Here is an 18,014-nt window from a genome sequence, read left to right on the forward strand (position 1 = left end):
ATTCTCTTTTTTTCACTGCATCTCACCAGCTGCTCCTTCTAAGTCTCCTTTGCTGGTTCTTCCTTCTCGCTCCAACCTTTAAATGGCAAGGTGCCCCTGAGCTCAGTACTCAGACCTCTTTTCTAGCTACACTCAATCCCCAGGTGATCTCATCCATTTCTTATCTTTACAAACCACTCATACTTTGATACACACAGATCTCATCTCCAGACTGGATCTCTTCCAATTCCAGATTTGTACAACCAAGCTCCTATTTGACATCTCTACTTGGAAGTCTTAATAAAGAATTACATTTAACATGTCCAAAGCTAAGTTTCTAACAAATATTTTCCCTTCTCTAAACTTGTTTTTACTGCCACCTTCCTGATCTCAATGGCATTTTTCCTGGTGTTTGGGCCAGATGCATTGTTGCAATTCTTCCTTTCAACCTTCAGTATAAATCCTGACCACTTCTCATCGCCTGTAAAGCTATTGTGTGCTGTGCTATGCTTCGTCACTTCAGTTGTGTCTGACTCTGCAATCCATGAACTGTGGTCTGCCAGGCTCTTCTGTCCTTGGGATTCTCCAGGCAAAAATACTGCAGTGAGTTGCCATGCCCTCCTCCAGGGGATCTTCCTGACTCAAGGACTGAATCCACATCTCTTATGTCTCCTGCATTGCAGGTGGATTCTTTACCCATTGAGCCATGGGGGAAGCCCATACAGCTACGACTCCAGTCCAATCAATCCATTATCATCTTTTGCCTAAATCACTGCAATTGTCTTGTAATTGGTCTTCACGCTTTTGCTACTGTTCCTCTAGTCTCTTCCTCCTCTTTTTAAAATTTCGGTCAGATCACATTACTCCTTTGCACAAACCCTTCAAAGGCCCCCATTTAACCAGAATTAAGGTCCATGTCCTCACAACAACTGGACATGACATTTCTCTTCCTTTTTCTCAAACACATTTAGGATGTTCTTGCCTCGAGGCATGTTCATGTGCTCTTATCTTCTGCCTGAATTATTTTTCTCCCAAGCTCCTGTCCTCAGACCTCTGCTCAAATGCCTCCTTGACCACCATACTCATCCCTCTTACCTGCTTCATTTTGTTTTATACCTGCTAAATCTTTATGGTCTGTCTCTCCCACCAGAATATAAACTCCATTGGGGCAGAGATGTAGTCTGTATTAGTGCCTAAAGCAGTGCTTGGCATACAGTGGGCACTCTGAATACTTGCTAAAATGAATGAGTGAAAAGAAAAAAGGAATGAAGAAAAGAGAAAGGGGAAAAATAACAAGCGAGAGAGAGAGTAGGAAAGAAAAGAAAACCAGCAGTTGAGTGAAGTGATGGTAAGTTTTCTTACAGTGCACCAGAAGGGCTCCATTCTCGAATTACAGGAAAATTGTCAAAGACCCAGTCAGCACTGCCCCCTTAGAGAAGACAAAGTGACAGAGGCATGCTTTGCACTCACTTAAATAGGTTAGGTGCTGAAAACTGCCAGGAGGATATTTTTGTAATGCCAGACAAATGAAGAATTCTTGCCCAAATATGTGAGGCTTTTCCCCTCATATGAAGAAATCAAGTAAGATTTCAAAAGAAATACACTACCAAGCCAAACTGGAAGTTAGCCAGCGGGAAAGTACAAAATGGGTAGAGCCGAGAGCTGGTTCTGAGGTTTTCGCCTTTGGTGGATCCTGCTGCTAAGAAATTTGCTAACTAGATTTGGTCAAGAAGTTTGCTTTAAACAAAGAACCCAGGGGAATGACAACAGCTGCACAGCTGCTACCATTTAAATGCAGAGAGACTTTCTGGTTGTTTGATTTGGAAAAAAAGAAACAGCCTAGGAAGCCCTGTCTCCTGATTTGAGCAGAAGCAGTAAGCCATTTTATAACCACAAGCAAAGTACTTGGCCTTCTGTCTTTCACTCAACTCAGGAAAGAAAAAGTGGCTCAAAGGAGAACCTCAGGGAAAAAAATAAGATCCTCTGCACCTGAGCCAAGTTCTCCTGAGCAAATGGTTCACCAATGAGACCACCCGGTACCAAGGCCCGGCTCAGCTGATGCGGAGCCCACGGTCCTGCAGAGGCCACAGGTGGCTGGGCCACATGAGCTGTGACCATGAAGTTCCACATGTCCCAGGGCTTCCAAATACTTACACTTCTTTTCTTCTCCATGTTTGCTTCTTCTGCTGCTTTCTGGTACCTTAGAGAAGAGGGGGGAAAAGAGAATATCCTCAAATTAAACTTAAATTTTTACACTTTCAAACTTCAAGAAAACCACTTCTGCACACCTATCTCCGCCAAGGATTATCATCAGTCACCTCTATCAAAAGCAGAGAATCGGGGCAGCCCTCACTTCCTGCACTGTTGCAGTCAACTGCTCTAAGACAAAGAGCCAAGACAATGAGGTCAAACGCTGGGAAAATGGAGACAGCAGAAAGCCTGGGTTTTTAAGTCTCAGTTTCATTATTTACTGTAATCTGGGGCAAGTCAACCTCTCTAAGCCTCAGTTTCCTTACCTAGAAAACGATCTACTATAATGCTGGGAAGAATAAATGATGTATAAAAATGTATAAAAAGCCATGTATATAAATGCTTTGGAATTAGTCAAGGATACAGTATTACATTAACCCTAGGTTGCGCTTTCCCCACTCATTAACGCCTCTAAAATCTTAAAATTCTTGTTGGCCAAATGATCAAGAAATAGTCATACAGCCTGTACATGTGTAAATTTAGCCTAAGCTATTGGTACTGTTGCTTTTGCTCAGTTAAATATATTTGAAGGTATTATACATCCTTTAAATGCCACTGAAATGTCTTTAATGAGAATACACTTCGATTTGCCATTGAAATAAAAATTGTTTTCCTTTTTTTAAATATATGTGTAAGAGTGATTTGTGAGAAAAGTTTCTATGCTAAGCAAGCATTAGGTCTTTTAATTAACAGTATTTTTTCTTTAGTGATGCATAAAATAATGGCCCAGCCTATAGTCGATGGCATCTTAGAGTTGATAAACAGGCTTCTATAATTTTATTCCTTTAATTTTTACTTTCAGTCATTTTATCATTTTTACTATTTGCTCAGGAGATTCCTGAGGAACAACTGAAGTCCCAGGGCTTTTCAGAGGTGATCTGGTTTCCTCCATTTGAAAGCAAAAAAGGTTTGGGACATCCAGGCCACAACAAATCTCCAGACCACTCAGAACTGTCTTAATGGGGCTTCCTCAGAGCCTCTGAGTCAAACACTGAAGGCAGCACTATCACTAGAAGAATCCCACCAGGTGAGGCCTGCATGCCTAGAACTTACTGATTTGATTCCTTGGGCCTGCAGGCCTTGAACTCACCAACCTAACCCCAACCCTAGAAAAGGGCTTGGTCAATGGGTCACTTGTTCCTGCCTTAAGGCAGACTTTCAGAATTTACAAGGCATTTGGGCAGGGAAAAGGAGATGAGACAAGAAGATAAAGAACAATATGGGAAAGGGCCCATTCCCTAACCAATACTAACTTTCAGCTCATAAATACCGTCACAAATGCAGAACTTCCTCAGTGTGTGTGTTAAATAGAACAACCTCATCCAAAATGGAAGCCAGAGGAAACTTCTAGATTTAACGTCACTGCTTTCCTACTATGTAACCTGGGTTATATGACCTGTTTGGGCCTCATCCACAAAATTAAGTGATTGTGAGAGGATTTCTAAGGTCTCCTCCAGTTCTTACTACCGCTTAAAGTTTAACAATCAGGTAGCAGTGTCTCATTCACTGGACTGAGTAATACTCTGAAACTGAGCAGAGTTTTCTTAAAGGGTAGGGTGAAAGAACTTCCAAAAACAATTGGGATTTCACTGACCACAGTTTATGGAAAAAAATGGGATTAGAACTGCTGTAAGTCAAATTACAAGCTAGAGAGATATTTGAAACATATTACAGACAAAAGGCTAATTTCCCTAAAATACAAAGAACTCTTACAAATCAGTAAGAAACCAACGAAAGCAACTTAATAGAAAAATGGGCATAAACATAAACACAGAGTTCACAGAAAATATCAAGTGACTCAAACAAAAAATAAGAATGTTTAGCCTCAAAATAAAAATTCAAACAACACTGAGAACATTTCTTATCTAAGTAGGAAAAAACATTTTTTTAAGGAAAAAAAAAAAAAACCAATATACAGAGGGTAAATAAATAAAACCTCTAGGGAAAGCATTTTGTCAATTTTACAAAAATTACAAGAGCATAAATGTTACAATTTGCCAATTCTGTTTCCAGAATTTATCTTATAGGCACACTCACATAAGCAAAAATAACTTTTACATTAGATTATTTGTCACTGCACTAAATGTAATAGCAAATGACTGAAAACAACCTGAATGTCCATTAGCAGCGGACTGGTAAATAAATTATAATGTATTCATGCAATGGAATACTACACAGTTATATAAAGAACAAAAGCATGGCTGCACAGCGTGAATGGACTTAATGCCACTGAAATGTATACTTAAAATGGTTAAAATGGTAAACTATACTTTATGTATATATTACCAAAAATTTTTTAAAAATCGAGTCTGGTAACAGCATAAAGACAGTGATATAAGATCAATGGAATGGAATAGAGAGCCCAGAAATGAAACCTCACATATATGGTCAAAGGGTTTTGACAAGGGTGCCAAGACCATCTAACAGGGAAAAGACAGTTTTTTCAATAAGGTAAACCATGAAATGCCAGAAAATATTTGAAAATCATGTATCTGATAAGAGATTAACATCTAAAATATATAAAAATTTAAAATAATACTGCATTTGCAACATATTTAACAAATAATATTGTACATACTATACTGCATCTACTTTTCTCCATTTTAGAACAGCTTGAGTTTTCATTCAAGAAACAGTGAAAGTGTTAGCCATTCAGTCTTTTTGACCCCATGGACTGTAGTCCACCAGGGTCCTCTGTCCATGGGCTTTCCCCAGGCAAGAATACTGGAGTGGGTTGCCATTCCTTTCTCCAGGGGATTTTCCTGACCCAGGGATTGAACCTAGATCTCCCGCATTGCAGGCAGATTCTTTACCATCTGAGCCACCAGGGACCCTAACACCAGCTCCACAGGGAGCCCAGTGGTTAGGACTTGGTGCTTTCACTGCCATGGCCTTGGTTCAATCCCTGACTGGGAAACTACGATTCCACAAGCCTCCGCAAGCCAAGTGGCACTGGCAAAAAAATTAAAAAAAAAAAAAAAAAAAAGTATGTTCTAAGCACTAGAGAAAAAGTAGTGAAAGAAATAACCAAAAAAGGCATAGTTCCTGCTCTCAGACAGCTTATAGTTTAAATATTAAACACATACTATAGGGATAAATCTTTCAAAGAAGGACAGAGTATTATTAAACAACCTAACAAAGGAACTGAATTGAGAAGGTGGGTGTGGGGTAGGGTGGGGCGGTGTGTGTGTGTGTGTAAGGAACTGAATTGAGAAGGCGGGTGTGGGGTAGGGTGGGGCAGTGTGTGTGTGTGTGTGTGTGTGTGTGTGTGTGTGAAGAAAAGCCTTGCTGAGGAAATGACCTTTAGGCTGAAATCTGCAGTTTGATCAGGAGTCAGCCAGGCAAAACAAAGCAAGAAAAGCATTCCAGGCATAGAAAAAGAGCACACACAAAGTCCCCAAGGCAAGACAGTGTCTCCCATGTGTAAGATACACAAAGAACTCCAATGTTACTGAAGCACATTGAGAAAGGCAGAGGTCAGGAGATGATGCCAGGCGTCAAAGGCTTTGCAGGCTAGTCTAAGAATTTTGAATGTAATCTTAGGTACAATGAATGAATGGTCAATGGTACAATGACTGGTCATTAATCCAAGCTATGTTTTTATTTTATTTTTTGGCTATGCCAAGTAGCACATGGGATCTTAATTCTTCAACTACGGATTGAATCCATGCCCCCTGCTGGAGAGTGCAAGAGTCTTAACAATCTCTGAACAACTGAGAAAGTCCCCAAGCTATGTTTTTAAAAGAGCACTGGATGCTGTGTGGAGAATGGACCGGAGTCGGGCTGAAGGATAGAGGTGGCAATGGTGACAGACGATGCTGGAAGGTCCAGGGAGGTAGCTCTGGAGATAAAGTGAATAGACTTGAGGTATATTTCAGAAGTCAAATCAACAGGATTGGTAATGAGGAACAAGTCAAGAATGATTCCCAGGTTTTCAACAGCTGAGTCAATGGATGGAGGAGCAAAGTTGGGGACAGGGAGGATGAAGAGTTCCATGTTAGCCATGCTAACCAAAACATCCCCTTGGTGGTAACAGTGATTAGATACATGTTCTAGAGCTGGAAAGAGAGATTTGAATGAACAACATAAATTTAGGACTTGTCTGTCCACAGATGGTATGAAAGCTGTGTAACTGTATGATATCATCTATGAAGAATGTGCAATGTAAGAAAAGGCTCAGAATTCAGTCCTGGAGACGTTAACAATTAGCAGTCAGAACATGAAGAAGAGGTTCTCATTCTCTGTTAGGGAACAGAGAAGGAACAGAGGTAGGAGAAAAAACAAGACACTTCCGGAGAAACTAAGGGAAGAAAAAATGTGGAAAAAAGTGGCAAAAGGTCATCTAAGATGAAGGCTAACAAACATCTCCTCAATATGTTTTAGATAACTTTTCTAAGCAACACAGAAGTCTTTGGTAACCCTGGCATTCCTCTTCCATTATAATTTTTTAACCCATAGTCCTTTTAATGGACATTTGGATTGTTTACAGTTATCTATCATTACAAATAGTGCTTTGGTGAATGGCCCTGTGTATTTTTTTTCCCTACTTGTACTAATATATCTGAAAGTGAAAAGTGAAATGTATCTGAGAGTCCCTAAAAATAGAAATGCAGATACACAGCAGATTAGAGCTAGAAAGGAACTAAAAGTTGGCCTTGAACTTGTGTTTCCACACTCCTTGGGTAATGATCTACAGTATATTACAGCAATATAATACAATATATGAAAGACAGCCCAATCAGCAGACAGGTTGATTCTTGGTCAATTGTTCTCCAAGGCAAGGAGAACAATTTACACCGTGGTTAGTTGGGTAAATAAGCTCAGCAGTTCCCTTCCTTTTACTGTCTTAATAGAAACACAGATTTTAAGAAAGATCAAAATAGTCTTCATCTTTAGTCCTATTCTTTTAGCACTGAGGCATCTGTAAGATACAGGTGTACACGCCAATAGCAGTCTTGAATTGTGTTTTGAAACTCCCACTCAAATATCACCACCCTTTATTTGTAATGAAGTACTTGCTAAACAGTGGATACTCAGGGAGAAAGGTTCCACACCACTGCTTTCTTCCAAGTAAGGTCCTTGGTACTTTAACATTTTGACACTTTGAATACTAAGAGATATTGAGGTACAATACTTCTGAATTCAATGTTAGATTAGGATTCAGGCTTTAGATTTTCTTCAAATATGCTCAGAGTAACTAGCATTATTCTGACACAAAATGTGAAGGTCTCTGATGGGGAGGGAAAAGGCATTTTAAAAGATTCAAATCTGAGGGAAAAAATATTTGTCATGAGATTTCTATAATTAAAAGCTTATCCCTCTTCCCTTCCTAGATTTTCTTGTCCTCCAGTCTCTTCTTCACATACAGAATTTAATCTTGCAACTGCTTATTAATGCTCAGCTGTGAGGCAGGCAGCTGATGGAGGATGCTAAAATTATCTGGGGAGTAATAACTGTCTCAAACTTTTCTAAGGCCAGAGAATGGAGTTCCTGAGCCATGACTCTTTTGCTTGTATGCCCTCAAATAGAGGGAAGGTCTCACTGAGCCAAAAAAACAAAAAAAAGGAAAATGGAAATTCCCAAGTTTTAGGCAATGCATTTTCTTCTGGAACAATTTCACCACTAAAATAGTACAGAGAAGCAATGAAGTAGAGATCTGAGGGTCAAAGTTTTTCTTAATGATGGAAGGACAGTCACAGAAAACTAAATATAAACCTGCTCTTTCTTGGGTCTATGGAATGGGTAAAGTTATAACAAGAGTGGGAGGAGCAGGGACAGGAGGGGAGGCATGGTGGTGGGGGGATTAAGTGTCCTGGCTTAAGCTCTGCCACTATCTTGGGGTGTGATCTTTCATCACAAATGCTGTACCTCAAGTTTCTCATTTGTCAGAGGAATGGGACAAAGGTTAGCTAGACCAGTAGTTCTTTTTGCTGGAGAATCCTCTTTTCAAATGATAACTTCAGTTCAGTTCAGTTCAGTTGCTCAGTCCTGTCCGATTCTTTGCGACCCCATTAATTGCAGCATGCCAGGCCTCCCTGTCCATCACCAACTCCCGGAGTTCACTCAAACTCACGTCCATCGAGTCGGTGATGCCATCCAGCCATCTCATCCTCTGTCGTCCCCTTCTCCTCCTGCCCCCAATCCCTCCCAGCATCAGAGTCTTTTCCAATAAGTCAACTCTTCGCATGAGGTGAGCAAAGTACTGGAATTTCAGCTTTAGCATCATTCCTTCCAAAGAACACCCAGGACTGATCTCCTTTAGAATGGACTGGTTGGATCTCCTTGCAGTCCAAGGGACTTTCAAGAGTCTTCTCCAACACCACAGTTCAAAAGCATCAATTCTTCGGCGCTCAGCTTTCTTCACAGCCCAACTCTCACATCCATACATGACCACTGGAAAAACTATAGCCTTAACTAGATGGACCTTTGTTGGCAAAGTAATGTCTCTGCTTTTCAATATGCTATCTAGGTTGGTCATAACTTTCCTTTAGAACCTCACATATTAAAGGGATCAAAGCAGGACCTCTGGGGTGAAAGGTCACATGCGTGGCCCTTTAGATCTTCCTGTCTTCCCAGAACTGACCTCTGAAGTTCCTCTAAAGAATTCAATTAGGCTGGTTTGAAAACCACTGAGCTAGATTCCCTTCATATGAGTCATGGGCTCCCCTGATCCCTAGGGGTGTCTCCAACACAGGAGACATGGGTTCAATCCCTGGTCCAAGATGATCTCATAAGCCTCAGAAAGACTAAGTTGGTGTGCTACAACGATTGAGCCTGTTCTCTAGAGCCTGCGAGCCACAACCACCGAAGCCCAAGCACCTAGAGCCTGTGCTCTGCAACAAGAGAAGCCCGTGCACAGCAGCTGGAGAAAAAGCCCTCGCTCATTGCAACTAGAGAAAAAGCCCATGCAGCAACCAAGACCCAGCATAGCCAAAAAAAAGGAAAATAAATAAATTAATTAAAAAATACATTAAAGAGAATCAAGAAACCAAATTCTACTAAAAGAGTCAACTTTTAATCAAGCAAAGGATTCTTCCATGCTGAAGTCATTGGTGAGTGAAACCAAAGCTGGCTGTTCAAACTGACTCATCAAGAGCATCCTCCTTGTTCAGATTTAATGCTTTAGATAGTACAGAGGCTTAATAAAAGAAATCAATCTGGAGTTATAAAGCACTCATGAGACATACGCTATGATGCTACAAAAATGACTCTTACGTACATATTCATGTGAAACGTTATTAACACTTAGAAAGTAAAGCCCAGCTAAAAGAGCAGCCAGATGAAGCTTTCTCCAAATAACATTTTTATATTAGCCTCTGATCACAAACCTCCCAAGGTTTCCTAGGGTCTCTTAACTAGACTTGTATGCTGCTGCTACTGCTGCTAAGTCGCTTCAGTCGTGTCTGACTCTGTGCGACCCCACAGACAGAAGCCCACCAGGCTCCCCCATCCCTGAGATTCTCCAGGCAAGAACACTGGAGTGGGTTGCCATTTCCTTCTCCAATGGCTTGTATAGGATTTACTAATTCTAAACTCCATTTACTAATTCTAATTAAAGAACTAGAATTCTCTAAGAGAGACTGTTTCAAAATAAGAGAAAATGAGGTCAGTAGTGTTTGAAGTAGAAGTTAATGTACGCTTTATGGAAAACAGTCCTGCAATCTGCTTTGGGAACCTACTATGAGTGAATCCTCAAAGCCTTAAGCAGTATCAGCAATATGGCTCTATCAAGTATGAAACCTGGAGAAGAAATCCAGGCTGATTCTCTGGTTTTCACTGTCTTAAACGCACATCACGCCCCATGCTCTTTCCCATTTCTGTGCCTTTCTTCCTATGACTGTTCTTCCTCTGCCATGTCACCACCATCCTCCCAGCCTACCAAATAAAATTCTATCCATCCTTCAAAACCAGCTCAATAGCAGGATCTATGCATCAGAATAAAAGTACTAGACAGACACAAAATATTAACTTGGGGGCAGGTTAACTCTCTACACCTCAGTGTTGTCAACCATAAAACAGGGATCAGGTCCTTCCTCATATAGTTTTTATTAGGATTAGAAATAATATCAATTTCCATCAAAAATTTACCATAGACCTGGCACACTGATTCTGATTAATGGGTTCAGGATTTACAATTTTGCATAACTGCCATTTGCCCTTATAACGTTTGTAGTGAAAAGACAGTCACCCTACTATGCTGTGAGAAGGTGGCCTCTAAAGTTCCTTTGCATTTTCTCTCTGTAAGATTAAGAAGCCCCTAAAATGAGCAACTTTTTTTCAACTTCCTCTCATCAGTGCTACTACAGGACCCAAATCCTCTATCTTGGGAATTGTCTGAAATGGATGATGACAACAGAATAAAACCCTGGGATGGGAACTGAGGAAGGGTGAAAGTTTAACTAAAGTGACTGACTGAGTTAGGCAGGGAAGGAAGTGAAGCCGGGAAAGGGACCAACAATCATGGCCTGGGTATTCCAGTTTGGCCAAAGAGCCAGGTCAATGGGAATAAGAAAGTAGAATAGGTAGGACAGGAGGCTCTAATTAGAAAGTAGGTTTTCCAAACACATATTTCAGAGACAGATTCTAGGTGATGAGAAGGTTGGGACTAGCTACGGGGGCATGGGAGACAATGAGCAGATTGAAGACATATGGAAGAGTAAGAAATGATGAGTCCACAGGAATTTCCTGGTGGTCCAGTGGTTAGGACTCAGTGCGTTCACTGCTATGGCATGGGTTCAATCCCTGGTCAGGGAACTAAGATCCCGTAAGCCACATGGTGTATTATTAATAAATAAGTAAATAAATAAGAAATGAAGAAATGATGAGCCCATACTATCAGACAGGTCATTTATGTGGGTCGGTGATTCTACACTGGGGGCATTAACGGCCCCAGTGGACATTTGGAAATGTGTGGGAATCTTATTGGGGTTTTCCCCTCCCCACTTTTTTTGGCTGTCACCATATCATGGGGAACTACTAGTATTTGGAGGAAGGCAAGATGATGAGCATCCTGTACAAGGAACATCTGCCTCATCCAAAATGTTGAGAAATACTGAAGAGAAAATGAAGTGGGAAGCTAGGGTCCCCCATGAAGGCAAGGAGCTTGGCACACCACTGCCATGATGGGGAGGATAAGAATACTATAGTTAAATGTAAGCTCAAAGCACAGGTTTCGAACTTCAGAACAAGGCAGGAAACAAACAAACAAACAAACAAAAAAAAAAAACAAAAAAAACTCAATGGATTGGAAACAGTAGCTGAGAAATAGCACCCCTGACTCCTGGTCCCAGAAAATTTCAGTGTAGCATGCACAAAAAAAACCAGGCATGACTCAGATAGAATGCATGTCAAGGGAAAACCAAGTTCAGTGAAAGAGAGGTGGGGCTGGGGAGGGTGAAAAGGGCAAGAATGTGGAGAAGTTTCTCTGCAGAGCAGAGAGTTTCCAAGTCCCATTAATCATATCCCAACACTGTCTCAAAACCTCCCCTTCCTTTCCACTCCTCCTGCCCCCCCACCCTCAATAACTTTCACGTGGGTTCTCACGAGTCTCAGAACTTGTCTCCATGCTATCAATCTGTCACCTTTCCAATATACCTTTTACATTGTTGCCAGAGCATCTTTCTAAATACAAGCCTAATCATTGTTTCTGCTGCTTATCTAACTAAATCCCAAACTCAGCATGGTACTCAAGGCCTTCGATCATCTGGCCCTAACTGAACTGTGCCAATCCCTTCTCCCTTCTGTATTTCTTCATGCTCTACTGCTTGCTTTCCTATTTCCTTTATTCACGTTCAGCGTCCATGATCCTTTACTTGAATCTTTACTTGAACAAATAACCCTTATTTGTTCTGCTTTATGTTCAAGTTCACAAGTCCATCTCTTCCATGACCAGTGCTTCTTAAACTTCCCTGAAGTTAAAAATCACTAGACTACACTTGTTGTTAACACAAATTCTTGGGGCCCATCACAGATACATCGAATCCGAATTTTTAAGGGAGGAGTTGAGAAGCCATATCGGATGGCTTAAAATATGTCCCCCCAAATCTCTGACATTTCTCCCACCAAAAGGTACAGTCAAATTCCCCTCCCTCTAAATATGAGCCAGCCTTAATGACTCAGTCCTAATGAAGAGAATGTGGTAAGAGTGATACTGTATAAATTCTGAGGGTGGGTCATAAAAGACCACATAACCGTTACCCTGACTCCCTTCCTTCTTTGTTCCCTCCTTCCTTCCCTCTCTGGATGCTTGCCCTTGAAACCCAGACAAGCAAGCCAAGCAGCCACATGGAAAAGCCACGTGCGGCTATTCTGATCATGGCCCCAGCTGAGAGCCCAGATGACTGCCAGCATCCACCACCTGACTTACGAGTAAGCCTTTAGATGACTATGGCCCTAGTTCTGAGACACCGAGGATGGGGAGGGCAACAAAGGCAAGCACTGCCCTAATTGGAGACTCACAGCAAAATAAATGCTATTATTATTTTAAGACACTAAATTTTGGAGACTTTTTTTCTATGCAGCAATGGATAATCAGAACACCATATTATTAACAAGTATCTCACATGAGTCTTAAAATGAAGGAAGTTTGAGGACTTCTGCTGTTGCTGCTGCTAAGTCGCTTCAGTCGTGTCCGACTCTGTGCGACCCCATAGACGGCAGCCCACCAGGCTCCCCCGTCCCTGGGATTGTCCAGGCAAGAACACTGGAGTGGGTTGCCATTTCCTTCTCCAATGCATGAAAGTGAAAAGTGAAAGTCAAGTCGCTCAGTCGTGTCTGACTCTCAGCAACCTCATGGACTGCCACCTACTAGGCTCCTCTGTCCATGGGATTTTCCAGGCAAGAGTACTGGAGTGGGGTGCCATTGCCTTCTCCTAAGGACTTCTACTAATATAAATTATACTAAACTATACTGTTACATTCCTTGAGGCCAGGAGTTAAGTCTTAATAGTTTTTCAGATCTGGATCCTTTTTCTGCAATATCTTTATTGGTTTTCTTTTCTTTTTGATAAGAATATAAGTTTGACATAAATTTACAGCAATATAAAATGCATAACTTAGAAGGGGAAAGGGCTGTGCACTCTCCCCCAGTCTCTGCCCCACCTTAAACGATACCCACGGTGAACAGGTCAGAAGGGCAGTGTTTTCCACAGAGCAGGTGGTTGATGGATTTGTCATTGAAGAAAAGGTGACAGTGGCAGATTACAGAAACTTCCTACTGGTATTTAGCTGTACTCTAGATATAGCTCCCTGGAGAAGGAAATGGCAACCCACTCCAGTACTTTTGCCTGGAGAATCCCATGGACGGAGAAGCCTGGTAGGCTGCAGTCCATGGGGTCGCAGAGTCGGACACGACTGAAGCGACTTAGCAGCAGCAGCAGCAGATATAGCTCCCACAATCACTTTCTTTAAATCTTTCCCATCTTCCTTCTTTTAAATGTATCTCCTATTAAGTAATAAATTCTACTTAGTGAGGTAAACATACCATCTTCTGTAAGCTCCATGGCATCTCTAGAGTGAAGTTAACGTGCTTACCATCTCACTAACTTATACCATTCCCTCAACATTTGCTGAGTGCTTAGTATGTTCTAATTGTCATGCTACACACTAGGAATATAAACTACACAGGAAAGGGGCCCTCATATCAAAAAAACCCATAGTCCAGAGCAGGGGTCAAGAAACTTTTCCTTAAAGTGCCAGATAGTAAATATTTTAGACTTTGAGGGCCATACGGTCTCTGCTTTAACTCTGCTGTTGTGGCACAAAAGCTGCCACAGACAATACACAAAAAGACATGGCTGTATTACAATAAACCTTTATTTACTAAAATAGGCAGCCTATAAATAGTAAACCTTTATTTACTAAAATAGACTGCGGTCTGCCTACAGAGTTTACACTGGTCAACAGAACCTTATGCAATGGTGAAATGTTTCTGCAATATCCAGTGTGGTAGCCACCAGCTACACATAGCCACTGGACAATTGAAATGTGGCTAGTGCAGCTGATGAACTGAATTTTAACTATAATTTAATTTAAATTAATTTAAATGAATATAATTTAATTAAATTTATTTTAATTAATTTAAATTTAAATAGCCTTATATGTAGTGGCTACCTTATTAGACAACGTAGGCATAGAGTGCACCTAACACTCCCTTCAACTAAAAACCTGCCTCAAAACTTATCTCATGAAAACCCCCAAACCAAAAAAAAAAAACCCTCACCTCAACCAGAAAGCCTTCCTGACAGCTTCTATCCATGGTGGTCATATACTGTCTCTTATCCTATATCTAGTCCTTACTCCCATTCATTTTGGACTTGCTAACATTGTGATTAATAACTATGTGTTTCATAATTCTCTCCTGTGTTTAAATCTCTTTCTTTCCCAAACTGAACAAAAATTTGAGTACAGAGAACGTATCTCCTGATTATTATCATCTTCCTTTGTCACAGAGTCTTGTGTGGTACTCAAAATCCAGAAGGTGCTCCAGAAAGTCATTAGACACCATGTCCTTCCTTTAGTGATCTCCCTAACAGGTGGTGATGTTTGCTCAAGACAGATGGTCCTTTTGGGCCAGGATCAGCACTTACTTGGAGAATATTTCTACAATGGCCGATGAGTTGTTCTTGTTGACAAGGGAAAGTTCTTTGGCTGTAACCCTCAACGATAGAGAAGCCCATTGCCGTCTGTTAAATGGAGTTGGTTCCATCTTGTCTACAGATAATGAAGTACCTATGTGATAAAGAAAGTCAGAATATTAGACACAGAAGAGAGTTCTCCAGCACCCAATGACTGGCAACAGTGTGGTGTAAGTGAGAGCAGAGAGCCCTGGAGCAGCAGACTGTATTCCTCTACCGGTTCTCTCAAAAACTGTAACCTAGATCAGATGATTGAATTGGGGTTGTAGTTTCCTGTAAAATGAGAAGGTTAGATCAGGTGATCTCTAAGGTCCCTTTCAGTTTGCATCATTTTATGATTGACCCCACTGTGCAAACATCGATTGGCTTTTCCCTGAACTTAAGTCTGTTCCAAAGTCACATTTGGAGTGAAATGTTCCACTCTTCTGAGTTACACCCCAGGAGAAGTACAACTGGCATCTCTGCAGAGTCAGGTCCAAATTAGGTTCTACCTACATCCAAGTTTCTTTCGGCTGCCTTCTTTCCCCAAGCTCTGCAGCACTGACCACTTGGTACTAGGGAAAAAGCTACAGATACAGCACTGAATAATATAAAGAGCGCAGGCTTAAAGGCAAGATAGACTTCAAATGAAATAATAATTCTGTAACCTTAAACAAATTATATATTTTCAGTTTTAGTTACCTCATTGAAAAATGAGAATACTTACCCCTTTGTAGGGTTTTTGATGTGAATATATTTTAAATACTAGGCATATTATAGTATCAAGAACATTTAAGTATATTAGTATTGGCCTCAAGTGAAAAAATACCATAAAGTCATACTCTTGACATCACCTAGACTGGATTATTTGGTTTTGCGCTAGTAATTATCAAAGGAGTCCCAACCTTTGTCCAAAAGAGATGAGATTAGAAATGAGTCAATAGTTTCCTTATTTGAAGAGTGAACAATATAGATGAAAGTACTCCTGGCAGCTCTTTTGACAACCACGGAACGTAACTGATCTGGTAGAATGCATGGTTCATCGGGTACTGCTTCCAACAGCCTTGACAACCGCAGAGCACAGTGTGCATAACCAAGCAACGTGGGCCTCCATTTCACACTAAAAGTTCTGTGATGCAAAGTAAGTGATAAGCAGCCCCAAAAGACCACACTACTTTTCCACAGGTAGTCCCTGTTCTCCCCACTAAAGCCTTGTCTGAAAACAATGCTAGTTTTGTTGTTTTTGTTTATTTGTTTGTTTCAATTCCCATGCTGGAGGGCAACACAGGACCCTCCTATGGTAAGGAGCTCTGGTATCAGAGACACAAGCATTTAAATGGGAGTGTTGGCCCCATCACTTAAAGCTGTGTGTCCTTCCCTAAAAGTTAGATTTCTTATCCATAACAATAGTGTTTACTCCATAGTACTTTTTAGAAAAGTATTTATCTTTATCTATTCAGTTGGCTGCACCAGGTCTTAGCAGTGGCACACAGGATCTTTTAGCTGTGGCATGCAAACTCTTAGCTGTGGCACGTGGGTCTAGTTCCCTGACCAGGGATTGAATCTGGGATCCCGGCCTTGCGAGCATAGAGTCTCAGCCAATGGACCACCAGAGAAGTCTCACTTCATAGTATCTTTTTTTTTTTTCCCCATAGTATCTTCAAGAGAAATAAATAAGATAAAGAAAAAAAGACCCTGACATAGAATAAGTAAGCAATAAATTTAGTTTTTTTTGTATTACCTCTTCTCCCTGGATAAAATAATCTTAATTCTATACATGTTCTCTGAAATAATCCTACATGTATCAAATAATCTTGATATATGATATTCACTTAACTGCTTTCCAGTCTGTAACTGACAGACCTACCAGACATTGTCAGTCCTTTCTCTAACAAGAAAAAGACACAGCTGTGTATTCAGCTAAACATAATTATGTAAAACCACAATAATGACCCTTTAAAACACATCCAGGAAACACTGGCCAACACTTTAAGACATTATTTGGTATAATTATGCTTCCCCAGTGTAACTACACATATAAATGATATCAATTCTAAAGGGATCAATTCTGAATTAAAAAAATACAAAAGATTATGTTCTCATATTTGTTCATGATAAAAGGAAAAGCATTAATTATTTGAGGGACTTAGTGCGAAAAAGTAAAAGGATTTGAATTCCCAAGTCTAATTCTGTGGTTTTGATTGGTCTCAGCCAGAAAGCCAAGTCAGAACAACTACCTTGGTATAATGCTAGGATAAGCACACTTCACACTCAAGGAATGAGGCGGCTCACACCCTGACCGCATCTTCATAGAAACATGCTATTACTTCCTAGCAATGTGATTAGCACCCTGTGAACATATAAAGGTGATAATCAGTACATAATTTTTGATAAACTCTGGTACCAGGTTGTGTGCATGCTAAGTCGCTTCAGTCGTGTTTGACTCTCTGCAATCCCATGGACTGTTGCCCACTGGGCTCTTCTATCCATGGGACCTCCAGGAGGGATACTGGAGTGGGTTGCCATGCCCTTCTCCAGGGGATCTTCCTGACCCAGGGATCAAACCCGAGTCTCTTATGTCTCCTGCATTGGCAGGCGGGTTCTTTATCACTAGTGCCACCTGGGAAAGCCCTCTGATGCCAGGTTGCTGAGTAACTACTTCCTACAAGGTCCTGCCCAATTAATGTATGCAATCTACCAAGCTTGCTAATGCACACAAATAATTGTAGCACAAGACAGAACATGGTTAGAGGCAATGCATGGTCTAGGAGTACAGGACTTGATTTTCTGGCATGGTGGGAAAGAAGGGAAGACTTGATAGTTACAGAACTGGCAGAATTTTATCAAGTGAGGGCAGAAGGAGGACAGTGCCTTTCAGATAGGAGGGATACTGTTACACCACTAGGGAAGTGAAACAGCAAAAGATACTTTAATGGAGTTAGACTCTAGTTGCAAAAGAAGTTGAAGATAAAGTAGGGAAAGACAGAATGAGGACGGACTGGGAAGAGCCTTGAAAACCATGCTAACGAGAATTTCCTGATGTTCCAGTGGTTAGGACTTGATGCTTTCACTGCTGTGGGCCTGGGTTCAATCCCTGGTTGAGGAACTAAGATCCCGCAGCCAAGGGGCGAGGTCAAAACAATAACAAGAACAAAAAAGAAAACCATAGGG

General features: G+C 40.9%; 1 protein-coding gene across 4 annotated transcripts in view; it reads right to left on the minus strand.

Annotated features, from left to right (window-relative positions):
• LIMA1 (LIM domain and actin binding 1) overlaps positions 1-18,014 on the minus strand; it is a 92,405-nt gene that overhangs the window by 45,102 nt on the left and 29,289 nt on the right. For all 4 annotated transcript variants that reach the window (XM_055583326.1, XM_055583306.1, XM_055583313.1 and 1 more), the window contains 2 exons: positions 14,817-14,958; positions 2,134-2,179 (listed from right to left, as the gene is read on the minus strand). In XM_055583326.1, the coding sequence (XP_055439301.1) occupies positions 2,134-2,179; positions 14,817-14,935 (165 nt within the window). In that variant the 5' untranslated portion in view covers positions 14,936-14,958. The remainder of the gene's footprint in view (positions 1-2,133; positions 2,180-14,816; positions 14,959-18,014) is intronic.

The sequence above is a fragment of the Bubalus kerabau genome, chromosome 1 (genome assembly GCF_029407905.1).
Source record: "Bubalus kerabau isolate K-KA32 ecotype Philippines breed swamp buffalo chromosome 1, PCC_UOA_SB_1v2, whole genome shotgun sequence".
Lineage (NCBI taxonomy): Eukaryota > Metazoa > Chordata > Mammalia > Artiodactyla > Bovidae > Bubalus > Bubalus kerabau.